The 22,334-nt window shown below is 51.1% G+C and overlaps 1 protein-coding gene across 4 annotated transcripts in view; it reads left to right on the forward strand.

The window, feature by feature from the left end:
- The first annotated feature begins 1,021 nt into the window (after window positions 1-1,021).
- Window positions 1,022-22,334, forward strand: part of BDH1 (3-hydroxybutyrate dehydrogenase 1) — a 29,055-nt gene continuing 7,742 nt past the window's right edge. The window contains exons 1-5 of one of the 4 annotated variants that reach the window (XM_008151623.3): window positions 1,022-1,562; window positions 9,556-9,682; window positions 13,703-13,775; window positions 14,514-14,624; window positions 21,052-21,193. In XM_008151623.3, coding sequence (XP_008149845.2) covers window positions 9,600-9,682; window positions 13,703-13,775; window positions 14,514-14,624; window positions 21,052-21,193 — 409 coding nt within the window. In that variant the 5' untranslated portion in view covers window positions 1,022-1,562; window positions 9,556-9,599. Of the gene's footprint in view, window positions 1,563-1,772; window positions 2,355-2,849; window positions 3,015-9,555; window positions 9,683-11,271; window positions 11,334-13,702; window positions 13,776-14,513; window positions 14,625-21,051; window positions 21,194-22,334 lie in introns of those variants that run through there. The other 3 variants (XM_054713850.1, XM_028160749.2, XM_054713851.1) reach the window with 3 other exon arrangements.

A 22,334-nucleotide genomic window follows, 5' to 3' on the forward strand; every position in this document is an offset into this window, starting at 1 on the left:
ATGTAGCTATTCGTTATTATTGATGGCCATGGCATAGGGTAACTCCTTTGAAACACTGTACTGAGGCAGGTATTCTGGCTTGAGTCTATCTGTGAAATGGGTACAGAGAACCAAGTGCATTCTCCCTCCATGACTGTCCCAGTTTTCAAGTGTTAACGAAAAAAAACATTGAAACCTGTAAAGAATTTTAGTGAGTTTATTTGAGCCAAACTGTCGACATATGCCGGGAAGCAGAACCTCAATGAATTGAGATGATGCTCCGGAGAATGCAGGGTTACATCTATTTTTATACATTGAAATCAAAGGAAAGGGACGTAGGTGAGTTACATGAAATCCATTGGTGATAGATTAGGGAGGTGGGACAAAGCAAAGCGGGGAAACCTCTGGGATAGGGTGAAAAGCGAAATGATGGACATGTGCTTCTCTTACAGAGATGGATACAGGATACTTTAACGTAATTAACAGTTGACAATTAACTTGATAACAATAACAATGAGGGAATGTCCCGGTGCCATTTGTTGTGCCCTGAGGGGTCCAGGGTAAAAAGGAAGTTACAAGTTACCCAGACATCTCACAGATACGTTATCTTAGAGGCAAAAAGGCAAATGGCTCAGTAAAGAAGATCTAAGTTGATCTTTGTCAGGGAAGATATCAGCTTAGGAATGACTGCCCACTATAACCTGTTTGTAGTTAAATATTTAATTTTCAGACCATCTTTTGTGGTTATTTTAGGTCTCTGAGTTTTCAAGACTGCCACACAGGCCTCCCCTGAGCTTGTCAGGTTAGCAGGTGGCTTCTTTCGTTCACACAAGGCTGCATGGGTCAGGAGCTGGGGATAAAGAAGACACAGCCTTGAAGACACTCGCGGTTTGGAGCTACAGCTCTGCCAATCACGTGCCCGGATCACTTCCTTTCCTCCTCAGCCAGTTTCTTCTTCTGCAGACTTGGCGGGGGTGGGGCCGCCTGTCCTCTGACGCTGTGCTGTTGAAACTCTGGGAAGCTGTGCTATTCCATTATTTTTAAACACCCGTCGGAGCAAATCTTTAAACAAATTTCATCTGATCAAAAGACACATTTAAAAAGCAACCAAGCCTGGTGAGCTCTAAAGACAGCAAGCACGCCTAGGACCAGGAAGGAGCCTCCTCCTCGCCAGGGCGTCCTCACTTCCTGAAGCAGCACCTTCTCTGGCCCGGGCGGGCTCCTGGAGGGGGCGGGCGGTGAGATCTACGCCCGGCTGAGGTCTGAGGCGGACTGGCTGCAGGGGGCGCCGAGCAGGCAGCTGGGCGCTGGAGGATTGGGGGGACGCTCCACCGGCGCTGCCAGGCCACACGCCCCGGCGCCTAGAGCGGTGGCGCGGGAGCACTCCCCGCCCCGGCGACTCCCGCGGTCCGGACCCGCCCGCGCAGCTGGAACGCGGGCGCCCTAGGTGTCTCGGCGCATCCGGGTAGCGGAGGCCGCCGGAGTGCGAGCGGGTAGACGGCCTGCGAGAAGGACACGGCGGCAGCGCCCCGCGTCCGTCTGCCAAGCCAGGAGCGCGGGTACCCGTGCAGCGCCGGATTAAGGCGAGTGCCTCAGCGGAACCCTCCACAGGCAGGGTCCCTGCGACCCCCTTTGGTTCGGGGTTAGAGGACGGGCCCGCATCTGTTCCGCCGGGGTGGGGCGCGCCCGCGCCCTCAGCCTGCTTTGTCCTTGTGCGGCCCTTTAGCCGGGTCGCCGGTTTGCGGGTTGGGGGAAGGGGAGGAGGGGGGCGGAGGCATGAAGTCCTGCGTCCTGCAGGCCGGCCCTGTGGCCGCGGCGGAGTAAAGGTGGGAAGATGGACTGATCCCGCTCAGGCCCGTCTCAGCCTCGGATGGTCCCCACCCGCCGCCTTCCGGGCATTCTGTCCGCCCTGCGGGAGCCTCGCCCGGCGTGGTTAGGAACAAGGTGCTCTGCAGGAGGAGGCCCAGCTTGAACGAGCGGCCCCAAGGCTCCCAGATAAAAGCCCCCGCGACTCATCGTTCCCTGCTGCCGCATTTTACATAAGGGGACCCCGGCTCCAAGAAGGAAAGGAACCCGCCCAAGGTCACATTGTAGTCCTGCCTTCCAGCGCGGGCTGTGGGCACCGCGCCCTGCTCCACCGTGTCTCTGCCCTGCCCGGCACTCCTCCCCATCCGTGCCTTCCAGGAGGCGCTACGGTCGCGGAGGTGGTGAGCGCTCCCGCCCGCCCTGCTGCGCCCGTGGGAAGGATGCTAGACTGAGGTCTGGCCGCCGGTCCAGCCGCCCTGAGCACGAGCCCAGCCGGCCGTAGCTGGAGTACCGGACAGACCACAGGTCCGGGCGGTCGGAGGACCGAGGAAGGTGGAGGCGCCGCGGGAGTAAGCCGGGGATGCTGGGGTGAGGGTGGCGGGGGGAGGATGGGGACGGAAGCCAAGGGGTGCGTGGCCGGAGTACAGTGGGGCTTTGTTTGGGCGGTGCCGCTCCAGCCAATGGGAACGCGGCTCCGGCCGAGCCTCCCTGGCCCCCCAGGCTCCGGACTCGTGCTGGCGGGAAGGGAAGGTGGCCCTAAGATTGGCTGCTCGGCACCGCGTGAGGTGGCGGCGCCTGCGCGCCTCCGGCGGCGCGCGCTTTGCTGCGCTCGGGCCAGAGGGGGCCAGGGGTGCGCGTCCCTGTCGGGGGAGGGGCTGACGCTGCGCACGTCGTGGAGCTCCGCACGGTTTTTTCCAGCTGGTCTGCCAGAATCTGACCACAGTCAGCTGATGCGGAGTCACCGTCTAACCCTGCGAGGGCACAGGCAGCAGAGCCGCCTTTAATCCTCCGCTGCCGGGATCCTTTATGACGTAGCAAATGTACTTTTCTACCCAAGCGTTGGATCCCGCCCCTGCATAAGGCATAGACCCCGGGCTGCGGGGGGAAGCGGTCCTTTGAAATGTGTGTAGCTTTCATATTCTCTCTCAACACACTTCTATAGAGCGCCTGCTTCCTGTCAAGCACCAGAATTTAGAATTCTGTAGAACCAGAAACCAATGATACAACACGTGAGTCCTATCTGTGGGGCACTCATGGTCCACGTGGGGCCTAGTGGTTACATGGGGGCTGTGGATGGTTGCAAGCAAATATATTCCATGTTTACCCTCCCTAGGTAAGTGCTGTTAGGAGGCACAGAAGGAAGGGGTGAGATGCTAATTTGGGGAAAGGTTGTTTTGTCTGTTTGTTTTTTAGGGGATCAGGAAAGGCATGTTGAAGCAGGTGTTAATTTGAATCAGTTAGGACTTAATCAGATGAAGAAGTCAGATTTGGTATGGGATGAGCAAGGCCTGGAAATTGGAAAGTATAAGGGCTTGGTGAGGGTATAGCAAATGATATAATAAGTAGGTGGGAAAAGTATAGTTGAAAATAGAATTTGGAGGGGCCAGTGAGGATCAGAATTCCCAGCTTGTATACTCAGATTTGAAACGTGGTAAGTACTTATGAATTGAGTGGCCCCTTCGTCTGTCAGTTGGACTAATGTCACTTGGACTCATCTGCACCAAAATCTTGAAAATATCTTTGATTCTTTTTTCTTTCACATCCTACATTTAATTTGTCAGCAAATCATAGTAGGCTCTACTTTTAGACTCTGACCACTTCGTTATGCCCTCATTATAATACTAAACTCTCCTCCCTGGGGCGGAGATTTTCCACCAGTTTTTAATATGTAATGCATGTATAGACATGTTTTCCAACTGCGCATGCGCAGGAATGTTCCCGCCTGTACATGGAATTTTACTCATGATTTCCCTGAATAAAGATGAATCTGATCCCTTATTTGGGGACATGCCACTTTGGGAAGTGAACTCCTGGAGTGTCCTTGCTTGCCGGCTTGCAATAAAGTTTATTCCTTTTCATCAAATCATCTTGGAGTTGTCTTCTGGCTGGCACCTATTGAGTAATTGGACCCGGTTCCCTCGGGTAACAAATCAAGAAGTACAGAGGGGGAGGCCCATGTTCCTATTGCCATTATAAGATCTACATCATGGCATTCTCAGAATATGGAGCAAATTTAAAAATTAATAATAATGACCCGAGAAAGAACCTGCTTTCAGTGTGTTTTAGCCAATATCATTTCGGCTGCAAGTAACAGAAACTTTAAGTTGCTTAATCGGCATGTACAGAGCTGGAGGACAGGAGTGCAGCAGTGCTTTATAGGCAGATCTGTCTGTCAACCGCTGGTTGGCGTCATTTCAACACCAAGTTTGGAGTGGGGTGAAGAAAGAAACTTTATTCAGTGCAAGCAGCTCGATTGTTGTATAGCTCAATTATGAAGCAGTACAGCTGTTAGGAGGCCCTGGAGTGAGGCAGCCCTGGGGCCAGCCCCTCTCTGGTGTGGCAGCTCTACTGTGCTCTGGCTAAACATGTCAGTGTTTCAGCCTCAGCTGAGGAGAAGCAGTCTTTTTGTTTTCAGTGGAAAGGGAAAGGTGCTTCCAGAGCCAAAGGGGAGCTGACTTATATAGACAGAAATCCCCACTCCTGGTCCCTGATTGGTCTGACCTAATGCAAATGAGGACTCCAAATCCTCTCAGTTTGTTTGATTGGTCCAAGAGGCCCTGAATGGAGCAGCTCTGATTGGTTGGTGAAGATGCTGATGGGGCTATAACTGTGCAGCTCCAGTTGGACAGGGAAAGCCTCAGTCCTATTGGTTGAAATAGGATTCCAGAAACTCCTTTATAAGGGCTGGCTCAGAAGGCAAGAACAGAATTCAGAACAGAGCCAGGTTGTTCAGTTCAGGCTTCTTCCTAACCTGCAGTTTGGATGAGAGGCCTCTGTGTAGAAATGGCTGCTAGGCTCTGTTTTTTGTTTTTGTTTTTTGTGTGTGTGTTTTTTTTTTTTTAAATTGAGCCCAGTTAGCCACTGGAAGCCCTTCTTAGTTGGTATTTTCTTTCTCAGGATCCACCTGCTGAAAGAGGCTCTGTCTCTCTGTCTCTCTCTCTCTCTCTCTCTCTCTCTCTCTCTCTCCATGGAACCCTGTGCCTGACTCTTCTCTCTTTCTCTGCAGATTGGCTTTCTCCATCTCTGTATCTCTGTGGCATCAGGCCCAGTGTAGCATAACTGCCCCCTTCTCCACTCCAGCAGCCAGATCACATGTCCCTGCCCTTCAGAGGCTGATTTGCATTCTTTCACAGTGCCAGGGGACAGAGTGATGGGTTCATCTTGGGTCAGGTGTCTCTCCCAAACCCAGTACCTCATGGCTGGGAGGAGGTCTCACTGACCAACTATAGCTGCATGCAGGTGAAAGGCAGATCTAAGAGGACAGGCATCAGGTGAGCAGGAGAGACCACTGCAGAGAGTGTTTGTGAAGTGGTCTTTGGGGAGAACTGGCCATCACCTACTAGTAAGTCTAATCTGGTGACTAGAGTGTCTCTCAGGCTAATCCAAATGTTTGTGTTAGGTTTGCCTAACTAGGCTCTCTGTCAAACACAGGCAGAGTCACCACAGTATTCATGATAAAACTAGAGGCCCGATGCACAGATTTGTGCACATTGAAAGGAAATTAATTAGAAGAAACATTTTAGAGGCCAGGGAGGGACTGTGGGAGGTTGGCTCCAGGGCATGTCCGCCAGTCTCGCCCAGTCCCAATCAGAGCCGATTGGGGCCGGGGAGGGACCGTGGGAGGGCTCCAGGGCATGTCCAGCCCCGTCTTTCCCAGTCCCAATCGGCTGGACCCCAGCAGCAAGCTAACCTACCAGTCGGAGCATCTGTCCCCTGGTGGTCAGTGCACATCATAGCGACTGGTCGAACGAATGGTCGGACACTTAGCATATTAGGCTTTTATTATATAGGATGGTAGTGAGAACAATGTCCACTATATCATTTAATGTTCCTAGATAGTGCTTTTAGACTTTTGTTCCACAATAGTTATTTTTCTAAGGAATCACAGGCATCTTTTTTGAATGAGGGCTTTAAAACTTGTCAGGTTGCCTTTTGTGTGGCCTTGATGGGGAATATAAGACTTTTTTGGGGAGGGAGCTGGGGGTGGTGGTGCCTAGCAATCTGCATCTGTGCCAGTAACCTGCCTTCTAACACACTCTTGCTAGCGGATAATTAACTCCATTGATGCCTGTCCTGTCTTGCAGAACCTGTTTCCCAGAATACTCCCATTTTACAAAGGGGCCATACACAAAGAATGTAACAGCTTAGCTGGAGGGGAGGTCACTGGCACCACCCAGACCAGGCATTTAGGTACAATGTAACGTCCCCATTCTAACTGACTCAGGAGGGGCTGTGGAAGGCCACCACAAAAGCCTGGTAGTTAGGAAACAGGTAGAAAACAAAGACACCAAAGGGTATAAAGGGAAGCGCTTCCTCCATATTCACTCACTCACTCAGGATTTGGAGAACTGACCCCCTGAGTCCCTGTACTAGTGCATCTGAAAATAAATGGGTTTATCCTGGATCTCTGAGTACTCCCTGTGTATTTTTCAGTCACCTGGTAAATTCTCTAACAGCCTCAAGGAAGCCCCATTAACTGTGCAGTTAGCATGCATAGCTGCGTTGAGCTGGAACTTTTAGGCAAGATTATAATAAGCAATCAGAAGGGAAATAGCCAAAGGACAATATACATCCATCTAGTGAGGGATCTCAAACTCAAATGCCCGTAGTGTCCAGGCAGTTAACAAAGGCGATCTGGGTAGGCTTAAGATAGTGAGTGAAAACTATTTGTATTATGAGTTCCAGCATAATGTAGTTGCCTAGTTACATTGCCATTTAAAACACTAGACTGGCAAACAAAGCAGCCACGTGGAAGAGAGGCTGCCGGTTGCCAGACCTTGGAGTTTCACACAGCTTGCTCGTCTTACGGTCCTTAGTGTGGGGTCCCTGCCTAGGATGGTTCCCTGCCTAAACCCAGCTTGCCTCTCCAGTGGGACAGGGCCTTCCCTTCCCACTTGGTAGTGCCAAGGCGCATCTAGACTTCACGTCCAGAAACAAGTGACTTCTATTTCCTGCCCAAGGCCTGCCCCCCATGTTCCTGTTTCTTGATGATGTCCCACCTCTTCTGAGGATGTCAGTACTGGGAATGTCTGTCCCTTGCAGGGACACCTTGACCCTGTCAGAGCACAACAAGGGAGCCCAGCATCAGGACAAGGATGCATGCTGGATCCTCATGCTTTCCACAGGTTACCCATGGCCATGCATTGAAAATGGAAAGGAGGTGCCCTTGAGTGAGAGCAGACCCAAATGTTCTTAGTGTTAGATACGTTTCACCCAGATTATAGATTGATATGTGAGCATTTTGATTTTGCAATAATACCTTATAAACTTGGTTGCTGGGAGTCAACCCCCCTGTGCCGAGTCTCCCTGGGGTAGCTAATTGAGTTCACGGCTAAGGAGACGGTCTCCCAACCCCAACAGTTGCTCTGCCATTCTTCAGCAGCTACCTCCCATAACCATTTCTGATTCTAAACCAAAAGGCAAGTGAGTGGTATTTCAAGTTTGAGAACTTAGTATTTACAGAGAATGAAGCCCAGCGCAAGGCATTAAGATGACAAAGAACCCCAAAGAGTATGTGGGAATTCCATTGCCTACAATATTGTGTTTGGAGTGAAAATAGCAACACATTTAAGAAACTTAAGAAAAGAAGAAGAAAAAGATTTACAAGCCTGCCATTCTGCATATAAGACACAATATTGTGAATAGTACACTTTCCAAGGCGGGCGAGCTTTTGTGCACTTTAAAATATTTTGATTCTCGCAGCACTTTTAGATATTGCTGACTCTAAGGAAAATAAAATTCAAAGCCACAAGTACTGAGCCTGAGGGATGGAAGGGGCTTTAATTATAGACAGTTGGATTTGAAATCACCCAGTGGTGGTGACCTCAGACTCCAGTTCTGGTGAGAGGAGGTGTGTGCTCGGCCCGCTGGGTCACCCAGTTAAAGGATCGGAGTCTGGCTTGGGCATCATTGGCACGGGCCTTCCATGGAGGCCCCGTCTGGATGGAGGGGGTTGGGGTCCGTGAGCACACAGCTCGTCCCCCCTCAGCAGAGACTCACTGAGGGCCTCCTTGGTGTCAGGTTTCTTCTAGGCATTTTGGGGGGTTGAGGGTTCAGTGGAGAACAAGATGGACAAAGTACCTGGACTCACCAAGCTTATGACCTAGAAGGGGAAGAGAAAGTAGTGACACAAGGTATTTTTGGATTGAAGTGTGATCTTACAGAGAGAACCTCTGTGTGTTGCATGAGGGATTAGAGGACATCCTCTGTGAAGTCTGAAGGGTCCGAAGGACTCAGCCTTCTGGACTGAGGAAGAACAAGGGCCAGGGCCCTGAGGCAGGAAAGAGTTTGGCATATGCCAGAAACTTCCAGAAGGTCAGTGTGGTTACAGTGCAGAGAGCACAGGGGAGGGCGGTACCAGACAAGGTTAGGTAGGGAAGCAGAGGGTGTTTCAACAGGCATGGGAAGGAGGCTTTTAGGTGAGGGGTCACATACTTTGCCTGCAGTGCTGGCAATGGGGTGTGGTGAGTAGGAGTGGGAGGGGAAGCAGAGCCTAGAGATCCCTGTTTGTTTTTCTTTCTTGAGGATTAAACAGATTAAACCTCTACCTGCCTCCTGCAGTGAACTTGCAGTGGTTGGCTAGTTAGTGAACTTATTACAGACCTGTTAGCCCAGTTAGGTTTGGGTGATAGCAAAGGGTAGGGGAGGGGCTGCCTTCCAGGCAGAAACGTGTACTGGTAAGACCAGTATATAACCAACCCCAGGCAGGTGTGCAAAGGAGAAGCTGGGACAGTTCACCGGGAAAAGAGCAACATCTCTCCACTGTGGTTGCTTCGCTTCACTCCCTCCCATCCTCCCCTTCCTTCCCTGAGGCCAGAAAGAATTATCCTAACAACTGACCAGAACAGGAAGGCAAACAATCTACACCCTCATCCACACTTAATAATACGCAAATAGTCACGGTGCTGAGGGGCCTTAAGGAGATACCAAGTCTACTGGGCCCTGTTGCCATCAGGTTGATTTAACCTTGAAAGGGGGTGGTAGGGTGGTGGGAGAGACTGTGTGTGTTTTAATTTAGGTCGATTAAAGTGAGTCTTATTTAATAACTCCAGTCCCCATGCTAAAATGAGTTACTGATGAATTTAGCCTCAGAGTTACTGATGAATTTAGCTTCAGAGCCAGTGTAGTTGGAAAAGCTGCCTAGGAAGCATGTGGCCAAATTGAGATAGAAGGTTGATGTCTTGGGTCACACAGATGGATGATTTGCTGGAAATGGGGAACACAGATGGAGAATGAGGCTCATGGAGTGGGACTCCCTGAGAGGGTAGGTCCTTGGGTCCTCCAATAGGTTTGAGGATCACAGGTCTGGTCCACCCTCCTCATGACTGGTCCAGGCTTGGTGGTACAGCCAGAAGCAGGACCCAGGTTTCTAGACGTCCCCTCCTCCTGACTTACTATCACGTGAGGCTACAGCTTGAGAGGAAGGTGCAGGAGAGGGCTGCCTACGTGCAGGGCTCAGTTCGGCTTTCACAACCTGGAAGAAAAGTGTCCACTCCTGCCTAAACCTCTGTAGGCAACAAGGCAATGCTGAGGGTGTGTTTTGTGTTTCAGAACCCGCCAGGAGGAGGCCCGTCATTCTACCTCTTGTGGCCACAATGCTGACCGCCCGCCTCTCCAGGCCCCTGTCAAAGCTCCCCGGGAAAACCCTGAGTTTCTCTAACAGAGAAAATGGAGCAAGGTAAGAAACTAAAGGGTAGAGGTGGCCTTGAGTGCCACACTCTCTGGGCAAAGCAGAGAGAGTTCTTCACACATGGATGATGTAGGTGGTCCTAAGGCCTGACTCTCAAGGTGACACTCAGTACCCACCTTCGACCAGCAAAGGAAACTCAAAGGTGTCCTCAGAAGACAGAGACCTTCCCAGGGCACACAGGGCACAGAAGAATATCTTCTATCAGATGTTTTACCTTTTTATCCTATATAATAAAAGAGTAATATGCAAATTAACCATCACTCCACCACACCCACAAGCCACGCCCACAAGCCAATCAGGAGCGAGTATGCAAATTAACCCAACCAAGATGGCTACGGCCACTGAGAGAGCAGGAGGGAGGCTTGGGTTTTCCCGGCGATGGAGGAAGCCAAGCTTTCCGTACACCCTGGCCGGCCCAGGCCTCTGCTTAAGGCTACAAAGTTTCAATTATAGAAGATAAATAAATCCCAACAGAAATGGCTGCCGCCACGGAGCGAGCAGAAGGCTTGGCTCCGCTCCAGGCTACAAAGTTTCAGTTGTAGAAGATAAATAAATCCCAGATACCAGGGCCTCCGCTTGGGTTACCAGGGTGAGTGGCTGGCCTGCAAACCACCACAGGCCCCTCTCCCAGGCCGCCCCATGCCCCAAGGGAACCCCCACCCTGATCCGGGACACCCTTCAGGGCAAACCAGCTGGCCCCCACCCATGCACCAGGCCTCTATCCTATCTAATAAAAGAGTAATATGCAGATTGACCATCACTCCAACACACAAGATGGCTGCCCCCATGTAGTCAAAGATCCTGCCCCCATGTGGACATAAGATGGCCACCACAAGATGGCCAGCAGGGGAGGGCAGTTGGGAGGGACCAGGCCTGCAAGGGAGGGCAGTTGTGGGTGATCAGGCCAGCAGGAGAGGGCAGTTGGGAGGGACCAGGCCTGCAAGGGAGGGCAGTTGTGGGCAATCAGGCCAGCAGGGGAGGGCAGTTGGGAGGGACCAGGCCTGCAAGGGAGGGCAGTTGGGGGTGATCAAGCCTGCAGGGGAGGGCAGTTAGGGGTGACCAGGCCGGCAGAGGAGGGAAGTTGAGGGCAAACAGGCTGGCAGGGGAGCAGTTAGACATCAATCAGGCTGGCAGGGGAGTGGTTAGGGGGTGATCAGGCTGGCAGGCAGAAGCGGTTAGGGTCTAAACGGGCAGTCGGACATCCCTCGAGGGGTCCCAGATTGGAGAGGGTGCAGGCTGGGCTAAGGGACCCCCCCCCCCCCGTGCAGGAATTTCGTGCACTGGGCCTCTAGTTTTGAAATAACTGATAACAAAAGTTGCCCAAGTAGTACAAAGGGCTTCTCTATTCTCTTCACCTAATATCTTACAAAACCATAGTGCAATCATGAAAACCAGGAAATTACCACTGATATGTGTTAACAGACCTACACACCGGATTCACATTTTGTCAGATGGCCCACGGATGGACCTTTCCTGGTCCAGGGTACAAACCAGGGCCCTGCAGTGCCTTTAGTTGTCATGTCTCCTTCCTCTCTTCCCATCAGGGGCAGTTCCTGAGTCTTTGTCATTCTTGACCTTGACACTTTGGAAGAATGTCTCTCCATTGGGGTTTGTGTGATGTCCTCGTGTTTGGATTCAGGTATTCATGTTTGGAAGGTGCCACCCAGGTGAGGTGTGTCTTAGTGCATTGCATCGGGAGGCACACGGCATTGATGTGTCTTACTACTTTGATCACCTGGGTGACTCCTCTTTTCAAACCTTACACATGAAGCAGCTAACTAAAATGTCCTGAGACTTCACTGACCTGCTGTGTGTTTAGAGACAGCTAAGTAAGTACAGATGAAACAAGCAGCTCTTTGTTGAGAGCTCTGGGATTGCCTTTCCCAAGGGGATTCAGTGCATTTTGCTACTTCATTTTCCTCTGTGGCAGCCAGAGCCAGGAAACCTAATACCTTTTTTCTTTATATTTAAGAGGAATGAAAGTGTTAGGTTAAATTCAAAGTTCCAGCAGCTGGAATATTGATAGGTATTTTTTATGCCAATAAATATGTTTGGAAGAACATGAATATTAGCCTTTTATATATACAGACTAGAGGCCTGATGCACAAAATTTGCAGCCCTGGCTTTGTCCGGAAGATCGTCCGGAAGGTTGTTCTGCCATCTCGTCTAATTAGCATATTATGCTTTTACTAGCAGCCCGTTTGCACGAAGATTCGTGCAATAGACCTTCATTCACCTGGCTGCCTGCACCAGTTTTCTGCCGGCACCGGGGATCCAGGCCTTGGCTGTGGCCACTGCCTTCTGCCTTCTTTCAGGGTCGGGGCTTGGCCCTGGGCGGCGGCCTTGGGCTCAGCCGCACCCAGCGTCCCTGCTACGGATCGCAGGAGCCAACCCCCGGTGGTTGCCTGCGATCCGTGCAGGCTCCCCACTGGTGCCCGAGGCTTTCCCGGCCTTGGGCTCAGCCGCACCCAGCGTCCCTGTGACGGTTTCCTGGTGGGCGTGGCTGGTGGGTGTGGCTTTTGTGGGTGTAGCGAAGGTACAGTCAATTTGCATATTACTCTATTATTAGGTAGGATTATTATAGACTAGAGGCCCGGTGCATGAATTCGTGCATGGTGGGGTTGGGGTGGTATGTAGATGTGCTGAGGTAGTGGCAAGCAAAGACCACAGACAAAGCACCCAAAACGGCCTGAACACCAGCTACGCTCTGAGATGGAAATACAACTTTGCTTCGCTGCCCCTGCTCAGGCCACCTCACTCTCCCTGGGCCAGAGTTACTGACACAGACATGTCATCTCTCTTACCTCAGCCACACATTTTCTCAGAGCTCCACCCCCAAGCATGATAGGTAGCTGACTTTGGCCAATGGTGGCACACTGTCGGGGGGCAGAAGGGCAAGCAGTGCATGGTGCGGTGGCAGAGGTAAGATGGCGGTAGTGCTTTACGTCTTTACAGTTAGGCTGCTTGCCTTGCTCCTTCTGCCACCTCCGAGCTGCTACTCTGTCTCGATCAGCGTCGGGGTCACTCTCCTCCTACAGGCTTCCTGGACCCAGATTCTTCGGTGCCCGGAGCCTTAGCCAGGGGGAGACTACAGGAGGTTGGCTGGCTGCTGGAGGGAGAGACTGCGGGAGGTTGGCCGGCCACAGGGAAGGACCGCGGGAGGTTGGCTGTGGGAATGCACTGACCACCAGGGGCAGCTCTTGCATTGAGTGTTTACCCCCTGGTGGTCAGTGCGCATCATAGCGACTGGTCGACCGGTCATTCCAGTCGTTTGGTTGTAACGGTCACTTAGGCTTTTGTATATATAGATTCTTGAAATGACAAAATTATAGAGATGGAGAACAGATTAGTGGTTAAAGAGGATGTGGGGTGGGAGGGAAGTGGATGTGGCTATAACAGAGTACCAGGAGAGATCCTTGTGTGATGGAAATGTTTTGTATTTTCACTGCATCACTGTAAATATCCTGGTTGTGATATTGTACCATAGTTTTGCAAATTTCGTTAGGGGCAATTGGGTGAAAGGTACAGGGATTTCTGTCTAGTATTTTTTTAACTGCATGTGAATCTATAATTATTTCAAAATAAAAAGTTAAATTAAAAAAATAAAAAACTCAATGGGGGAAAAAGGAGACATATATAATACTTTAAACAATAAAGAATTAAAAAAAAAAAAACCTTATCAGGAAGCAGCATAAAACCCAAGGGCTAAGGGGTGGAATTTGCAGAAGGCTTTGTTAACAAAGCTCTATCACCTGAAAGTTCTTCCTACACAGTGGCAAAAATGGTCACTGCCACTGATGGCCCACTTTCTACCAGCCTAGCAACCCTGGAGGAAAGAGGACCTCTTTCTCAGTAGTACCAGCAGGATGTCCCCAGGGGCTCCGGGTCGGGGGACAGTCAGTGCTGCTCACTGGTGGCTGAGGGTACGGTACTCTGAGTTGCTTCTGCCCAGGAACAAGGTCTAGGTGTGTCCACAGCCTGTGCTCATGGCTTCCTCTTCTCTTGCAGGCGCACACTGCTGTTTTACTCCGCCTCCTTCGTCCCCGTGGGTCGTCGCACTTACGCTGATGCAGTGAACCCGGTGAGTGGCAGCCCAGTTACCTGGGAACCAGCCAGGTGGTCAGAGCCCTTCCCTCTGGGCCCCCTTGGCCCCCTGGGCCCTGAGCTACCTTCTGAGTACCAGGCTTCAGAGCTTCCAGGACTCTTATAGCCACTTTCTCACATTCTTAACCTACATTCCGCTCCCACCCCCCCAAACCTCCCATCAAATGAGTTTTAGAGGTTAAGAGTTTAGACTCTAGAACCCAGCAGGCCTGGTTTCAATTCCATTTCTATCACTTAGTATGTTGGGCATTTAAAAAATATCTGTTTCCTCATTCATAGCATGATATAATAATCATGATTACTATATGCAATTATTATGAGAATTAAGAGAGGAAAATATCGATTGACTGCCTTCTGTACCAATTCTAATAATAACTCCATATAGTAATCATGCATGCACAGTGCTTGCACGTGGTAAGTAATGATGTGATGATTGTGATAATGGTGATTGCAGGTGAGAAAACCGAGGTCCAGAAAGGGGACCTCAAGCAACATTATTAGTTGGTGGCAGTGTCTGGGTTAGAACCTGGTCTCCTGATTCTGAGTCCAAGCTTGTCCCACTAGACTATGGTGCTTCTCCTGACGGAAAATGCCAGGCAGGGAGGCCTAGGCATGGTCCACTCCGGAAGCACTAGTTGTTACTGCCCAGAGGAGGACGGGTCGCTCTGCACGCAGGATCCTGGTTCCTAACGTGGGGTCTAAACTTCTACAATAGGTCGGCAGCAAAGCCGTCCTGGTCACAGGCTGCGACTCTGGATTTGGGTTCTCCTTGGCCAAGCATCTGCATTCAAAAGGCTTCCTTGTGTTTGCTGGCTGCTTGTTGAAGGTAAGAGATGGGTCTTCTTTGTCACCATTGTCCTTCACACATAGTCATTGGTTTGTACATTGTTATTTCTAATTGCAGTAAAATACACGTAACATAAAATTTACCATCGTAACCATTTTAAGTGTACTGTTCAGTGATATTAAATATATTCACATTGTCTAAGTACCTCATATAAGTAGAATCATACACTATTTGTCTTTTTGTAACTGGTTTATTTCACTTAGTGTAAAGTCTTCAAGGTTTGTCCATGTTGTAACACCTTACCGAATTTCTTTTTTAAGGCTGAATCATATTGCATTGTATGTATATATTACCTTTTACTTATCCATTCATCTGCTAATGGACGCTCGGGTTGCTTCCACATTTTAGCTACTGTGAATAATGCTACTGTGAACATGGGTGTAAAATATCTCTCAAGATACTGTTTTCAATTCATTTGGGCATATATCCAGATGTAGAAATACTCAAGTCATGTGGTAATTCTATTTTTATTATTTTTGAGGAATTGTCGAACTGTTTCTCACAGCACTTGTACTGTTTTACCTCCCATCAACAGTGCACAAGGGTTCTGATTTCTCCACGTCCTTGCCAATACTTGTTTTCTGGTTTTAGATAGTAGCTATCCTAATATGGGTGAGGTGATGTTTCATTGTAGTTTTGATTTGCATTTCCCTAATGATTGGTGATGTTGAGCATCTTTTCATGTGCATTTGTCATTCATACTATCCTCTTTGGAGAAATGTCTATTCAAGTCCTTTGCCTATTTTAGAATTGGGTTGTTTTGTTGTTGTTGAGTTTTAGGAGTTCTCTATATATTCTGGATATTAATTCCTTATCAGTTATATATGATTTGCAAACATTTTCTCCCATTCTGGGTATTGTCTTTTTACTCTGAGGGTAGTGTCTTTTGATGTACAAAATTTAAAAATTTTTATTAAGTCCAGTTTGCCTATTTTCTTTTGTTACCTATGCTTTTGGTGTCATATCCAAGAAATCATTGCCAAATCCAATGTCATGAAGCTTTTGTGCTATGTTTTCTTCTAAGAGTTTTATTGTTTAGGTCTTACATTTAGGTCCTTGATCCATTTTGAGTTAATTTCTGTATATGGTGTTAGGTAAAGGCCCAACTTTATTCTTTTGCATGTGGATATCCAGTTTCCCCAGCACCATTTCTGAAAAGACTGTCCTTTCCTGCATTGAATGGTCCTTGTAAAAAAACCATGTGAGGGTTTATATTTCTGGGCTCCTTCTCTGATACAAAACCTTATATTCCTCTCCTGACGCCCCCCGCCCTGCCACTCTCACCTCACACTCCTCTCCCTCACTCAGGAGGCTGCAGCCACAGAGGCCTCCTGCTGTTTAACACACCCTCCTTGGGCTTTGGCGTGGCTGCCTCCTCTTCCCCAGATTTCTTCAAGACTTGCTCTCTCACCTCCTTCCAATGTCACCTTCCTAGTGAGGTCTTTCTTCCCTCTTTAAAACTGAACACACCCTTTACCACATTCACCCCCATCTTCTTTTCCTGCCTCTCTCCGGGATCATAAGGAAGGCTCAATGGGCCAACGTAGCATCTCATCGCCATCTGGAAGGACAAACAGGAGTTCCCTGTGATGGATGGAGGTGACATATCCAGACACTGCCAGTGATCTGACGTGGCTGAAGCCCAGTGCCCTCGTGGAACTCGTGGAAGAAGAGGAGATGAGCTGGGAAAGGAGGGCAGGACCAGACCAGGAGGGGCCCTGAATGCCTCTGATGCGGCTTTTGTCAAGGATGCCAGATCCGTTGGTCACTTCCCAGACCATGCCATACTCAACCCACCAGCCGACTTGACCATACTACTCTTGTTTGTAACACTTTGTTTCTTGACTTTGTGGACACCTTTCTCTCTATCTTCTCTGCTAGCTCCTCCTGCTGCTTCTCCTGTAACGAGTACAACACCCTAGGCTTGCTTCTCTCATCACAGTGTTTGTCATACGTGTGACAAGATGCTCACATGTAACAAGTGCTGAGTGTCCTTACACCCCGCCTTGAGGTGCTAGAGCACTAACAATAAATGCTGGGAGACTGTGAAACCTTTCTGCCAGGATTAGCCCATCACCTGTCTCACTGCTGTAACACATTGAGGTGCTGGAGGCGGAGAGGTTGGACAGAGTTGGTAGTGTGCTGTGGTATTTTCCGTCTGGTCTCAAGTAAAATGAAGTTGGTTTCAAAAGAACTCCTTGGAGAGCTTACCATTTGTGCCCTGGAGTCTGAGGCCACAGAATGGTGTGTTCATGTTTACCAGAAGAAGTTGCAAGGCCCAAGAAAGAGGCCAGAGTGGCTCTTCTGGAAGCAGTGCAGAGAGAGCTGCATAGGGCAGTGGTCGGCAAACCGCGGCTCACGAGCCACATGCGGCTCTTAGGCCCCTTGAGTGTTCTAACACCACTTCTTCAAAATAGACTCACCCAGGCCGAAAACCAACTTCTGCGCATGGGCCACGAAGTTTCAATCGCACTGTACGTGTGTGCGCCCGCATGTGGTATTTTGTGGAAGAGCCACACTCAAGGGGCCAAAGAGCCACATGTGGCTCGAGAGCTGCAGTTTGCTGACCACTGGCATAGGGGAAGGGCTGTCCTTCTGCCTGAGCAGGACACTGTTGCCTGAACCTGATGTGGATAATGGGAGAGCTCCTGGGATCATCTTAAGGCCGTGGTCGGCAAACTGTGGCTCACGAGCCACATGGCCCCTTGAGTGTGGCTCTTCCACAAAATACCACAGCCTGGGCGAGTCTATTTTGAAGAAGTGGCGTTAGAAGAAGTTTAGGTTTAAAAAATTTGGCTCTCAAAAGAAATTTCAATCGTTGTACTGTTGATATTTGGCTCTGTTGACTAATGAGTTTGCCGACCACTGTCTTAAGGGCACCTGCCCAGTGAAACTCTGAGAGGGTCCATGCGACTGGACCAGAGGGGTGGCTCCCGGAAGCCCTGGCTGAAGGAGAAGATGCACAGTAGGAGGAAGGAAGGGCACAGGAGATTCCAGGGGAGGGATCTTCTCGGAACCCACAAAAGTGCCCCAGGGAGGGAGGGCCAGCCAGGGCACCACCCTCAGAAGACTGTAGTCTTGCTCCCTCATTTGTCAGCCTCTGGATCCAACCCTGGGAGGGTCTGAGATTAAGGAATAAGAGAGGAGAAGGACCTAGAACATAGTGAGAAAGACAACCTCTGCCCCTGCTGCCTGGCGTCCCACACTGGCTTCCCACACTCCATCAGGCCTGCGGCAGGGCAGGCTCTAAACTGGATACAAGTTTGAGGGAGGGTTTGGGTTTTCAACCCACGCTGGGTTGGAGTTACCTGATTAGCAGACCGAACTGGACTCTTTGTGCCAAAACAAAGAGTCTCTCTATTATCTGAGAATGAGTGGAAACACTGTAAGACTTGCCTGAAATTGCATCCAGGTGTGGAAAACATAGCTTACAGATGAAGTTTAAAGGGATAGTGACAGAAGGCACTGCCCCTTTACAAAGGTACCAACACAGCAGGACCGAAAGCTCGTCTCTGAGCCGCAGACAGATGTGGAGCCAGGGATGCGGTGTGGCCTAGGCAGTGCGGCCTGGGCCTGAGGATGGGGATGGGCCGCCTAGTCTGCAGCCTGCAGGCTGAGGGCCGTTGGGAAAGGTTTCCTTTGAACAGCTGGGGCAAGACAACAGTCCCTTTCGCTGTGGAGGTGGCTGTCAGGAGCAGGGTGCGCAGGCTGCCTAGAGATGAGTGAGGACTCCTGAGGAGGTCTGTCAGGTGAAGGTAGGAAGGTGGGGCTTCCCTCCTGGGGGCCTGAATTGCTGAGCCTGAAGCTGTGGGCTGTGAGACGAACCCCCAGCTTCCTTTGAGAGAAAGCTCTTAGCTGCCAAGCTGCCAACCTAAGTCCATGTGGACCCCCTGACCGAGGTGAGGGGGTTCCCCGAGGACACGGGAGCCTTGGCTCCATGCTGGCCAGAGGCACGGGGAGAGGTCAGGGGTCGGGTCCAGGAGTTACTGAAAGATACCAGGAAGAGGAAAGGACACTCGGGTATCTCTCGTGCAACTCAGCTGGAATCTATCCTATTGGAAGTTGATGTCAGCTCCCCCTCAGAGACACAGAGTGCTTGGGCTCAGCTCGAGGGGCGTTTGAGGGCCACGATATGAAGACTGCACGAAAACAAGTCATGTTTTCCTGGTGCCCGTGTGCTGTGTGTGGAAAAGAGAGGTGTCTGTGGCACCCGCCCCTCCAGCCTCTGGCCTCGAAGGTGGCGTCCCCGGGGAATTCTCTTCTGGAGCCCTCTGAGGAAATGGCAGCAGAAACCGCAGGCGTGGCTGCCCCTCTGTAGATGGAGCACCTGCCGTGTCATTTGGGAAGGTGGCACATCCAGGGGGCTCAGAGTCAAGCCTTGCACGAATCGAGCCTCACCTGGCTGCTCTGTGCAGACATGACTCTGGGTGTCGCTGCCATTCCTGGTGCCAGGGTGCGCAGAGACTCAAGCATGTTGCTTTTTCAGAGGGACACTGGGAACGGGGGGTGGGCTCCCTGGAGAGGATGGCAGTTTAGGGGTGGAAGAGATCTTAGAGGAGGGGTTTTCTGTGCACCACGTTCCCCATCCTGTCCCAGCCCCACCTCCACCATCCTTGTCTGAATACCGCCTGAGCAGGCCGTGCCTTCTCTGGACTCCGAAAGTCACTCCTCATTGTGAGCCCGATTTGCCTTCTTGGCCCTGGTTCTGTTTGCTGGGCTGCGTAGGACCAGCTGGCTCCCTTGCCATCGTCTTCTCTCCAGAATGATGATCTCCTTCACCTTTGACCCCATTTGACACGGCCCCTGCACCATTCTCTCCTCTGACCGTGCATCCCTCTGACACTGAACTGCGGTCCTGGGGTTCGAGTCCTCCTCGTTCAAACCACTTCCACGAGACTCAGACTACCCCGTAGAGAACCCTCCACCGACATGCTGACCCGCCTTGTGCTTTCTGCTCTGCCACTGGTTCAGTGCCAGCTGTCTGTGCCCCGGGCAAGCCTGGGCTGAGCGTGGGCATTCCTCTTATCACTTCATCCTCTGGCAGCTGTTCCTGTCCTCGTGTGAGATGCGTCACTGCTCCCTGCACCATGGAGGAAATCACTGCCAATTAAGTGATGACTGAGTGTTTAATTTTCACCTCGTTTGTAGCTCATGCCTATTGTGAAAATATGGGGCATAGACAGATGGAGGTGATAATGCAGCCTGCCCCTGATGTGAGGGCTAACGAGATAACGCATGTCAAGTGCCCAGCACAACGGGAAGCGCAGTAAATGCCCAATAAATGACATCTGCTTCTATTCAAACCCCCGAGCAGCTGCCCACACAGACCCCTGCCCACCTCTCAGCCTCATGTCCACAGCGTCCTCAGGCCTCTGCTCCCCCTGCCGTGGCTTCTGGCAGCACCCTCTCACCTCTGGCCGTGTCTTCCGCTGTCAGTGCCTTTGAAAAGCCTCCCCTGCTCACCCCACCTCTGTGCAGCCCCCCCACCTCCCACGAGGCTTCCTGCAGCAAATACTCCCTGTACTGTGTGCTTACTCATCTGCCTCCTTCCCTAACGTGACTCTTTGAGAACAGGGGCTGAGATATTTGTTTTTGTGTCTCCAGTACTTAGCAAAATACTTAGCACAGAGGCCCAAGACATGTTTGCTGAGTGAGCGATACTTTTCTCATGTGTAATAACACCTGAATTTGCATAGTGCTTTATCATTTCATGGGCTTTTAAAAGTGCAATTTCCTCGTTCCATTAACCTGAGCAGGTCAGGACAGGCGGCGATGTCGTTATGACTAACGGCAGCTGGAAAAACCGGGCACCTGTTGAGGGATGCACCTGAGTGCACAGAGCCTGGTTAGTGGCCAAACTGGCAGCAGAGCTTGGCCCTGGCCACTTACCAACTTCCAGGTTTCAGGGCCTCGGCTTAGAACAGAGGTGGCAAACGGGCAGCCTGCTGGTCACAGGTGGCGGGTGGATGTGTTTTGGCCACGTATTTTTTTTTTTTTTTTTTAGAAAATCCAAATAAGTTGCCAACACTTAAAAAATTAGGAGCTTTCATGCAGAAATCCCAATTACAAGTTTAAAAATCTAAGCAACCCTGGGCTCACATACACATGTGAACAACAGCTGGGGGGAGGGGCGTTTTGAGAGGCGAGACTTGTGCTCCACTCCTGAGTGTCTCCCCTTGTACTTCTGCTTAGAGAATGACCCTGCCGGTGAGGATTTAGGGGCTCGTGGTTGTGTCTGTGGCACGTCGTTTGGTGCTTGGTACACCATCAGTGCTCAGGGATTAGGCCAGGCGGGCCTGCAGTTGTGAGTAGCCCCAGGCTTAGGCCGGGACTGGGCAGCTCCCTGCCTGGGCTCTGGTCCTCGTCCTAGAGGCAGGGGCGTGAAGCAGCTCCTCTCTCCTCCCAGGACAAAGGGGATGTTGGAGCCAAGGAACTGGACAGCTTGAAGAGTGATCGATTGAGAACTGTTCAGCTCAACGTCTGCAAAGCCGAGGAGGTGGAGAAAGCGGTGGAGATTGTCCGCTCGAGCCTGGTGGACCCTGAGAAAGGTAGGGGGCCCCTGGGGGCAGTGGGGTACTGCACGGGAGCCCTTTCTAAACACCACCCTCTATTTGCTGGTATCCTGCCAAAAGACTGCTTTCTTTATTTTCAAGCTCTTCCTCCTGCACAGGAGGCGGAAGTGGGTTGAATTAAACACAATCAGGGAATGGGAAATAAAGCCAGAGGTGATTTCAGAATCTACAGGAGTGATGAATGGATGTGCTCTGTTCAGGCCAATTCAGCCAATGCCCTCTGAATGCCCACTCGGAGCCAGGTGGTGGGCCGAAGTATTGGGAACACAAAGATGGCCAAGACATAGTCCCTGTCCCTGTCCTTGAGGACCTCACAGTTTATTGGGGAGGCGGGGGGCGGGGGGGAGGCTGACTCAGGTGATTTCTATGTCCTCTCTCGGGGAGCAGCACAGGAGAGGGGGACATAGCCCAGTCTTGGGGTGAGGTGAGGAAGGGGTCCATTAGGGCAGACTGTGGCAGAGCGCTGGGAAGGGCATTCCAGGAGGAGGGGGAGCGTGAATAGTGGTGGGAAGCGCACAAGGTGTGCCAGGGGAGGACAAGTCAGGGGTCAGGTCTGGTGGAAGTGGCAGCAGCAAATGAGGTTGGAAGGGAGCTGGTCCAGGGCCTGGGTGCCAGGCAAGGGAGGTGGCCACTCTCTTGAGGGCAGTAGGAGCGACTGAGGGGATTTCCCTGAGGAGAATGACCTGGTCATACTCGTGAAAGCTTGCCCTGGGGGCTGTGGTGACAGCGTGGGAATAAGAGTCCTGAACTAGGGCCATGAGTATTGGGAAAGAGGAGGATCAGATTCAAGTATTGAGAAGACACAGCTGGCTGGACTTGGTGACATGCATGTGGGGACGAGGGAGAGACAAGAGGCCTCTCTCCTGGACACCTGGTACACCTCATGGAGGAGTTGAGGGGTGTGGAGATGCTGAAGTGCCCAAGGGACACCCTGGGGGAGTATCTGGGCTGGAGTTCAGGTGTCCAGGGTTGGAGGTGAGACTAGGAGTGGGAGAGAGGCCAGGAGGGTCTGCTGGGGAACATGAGCAATTAGGTGCCAGAGAAGGGAGAGACACAACTGTCAGAGAGGTTGGGTATAGTGGCCCCAGAAGCTAAAGGGACAGGAAGTTTGGGGGAC

The sequence above is a fragment of the Eptesicus fuscus genome, chromosome 3, assembly GCF_027574615.1.
Source record: "Eptesicus fuscus isolate TK198812 chromosome 3, DD_ASM_mEF_20220401, whole genome shotgun sequence".
In the NCBI taxonomy this organism is placed as follows: Eukaryota; Metazoa; Chordata; class Mammalia; order Chiroptera; family Vespertilionidae; genus Eptesicus; species Eptesicus fuscus.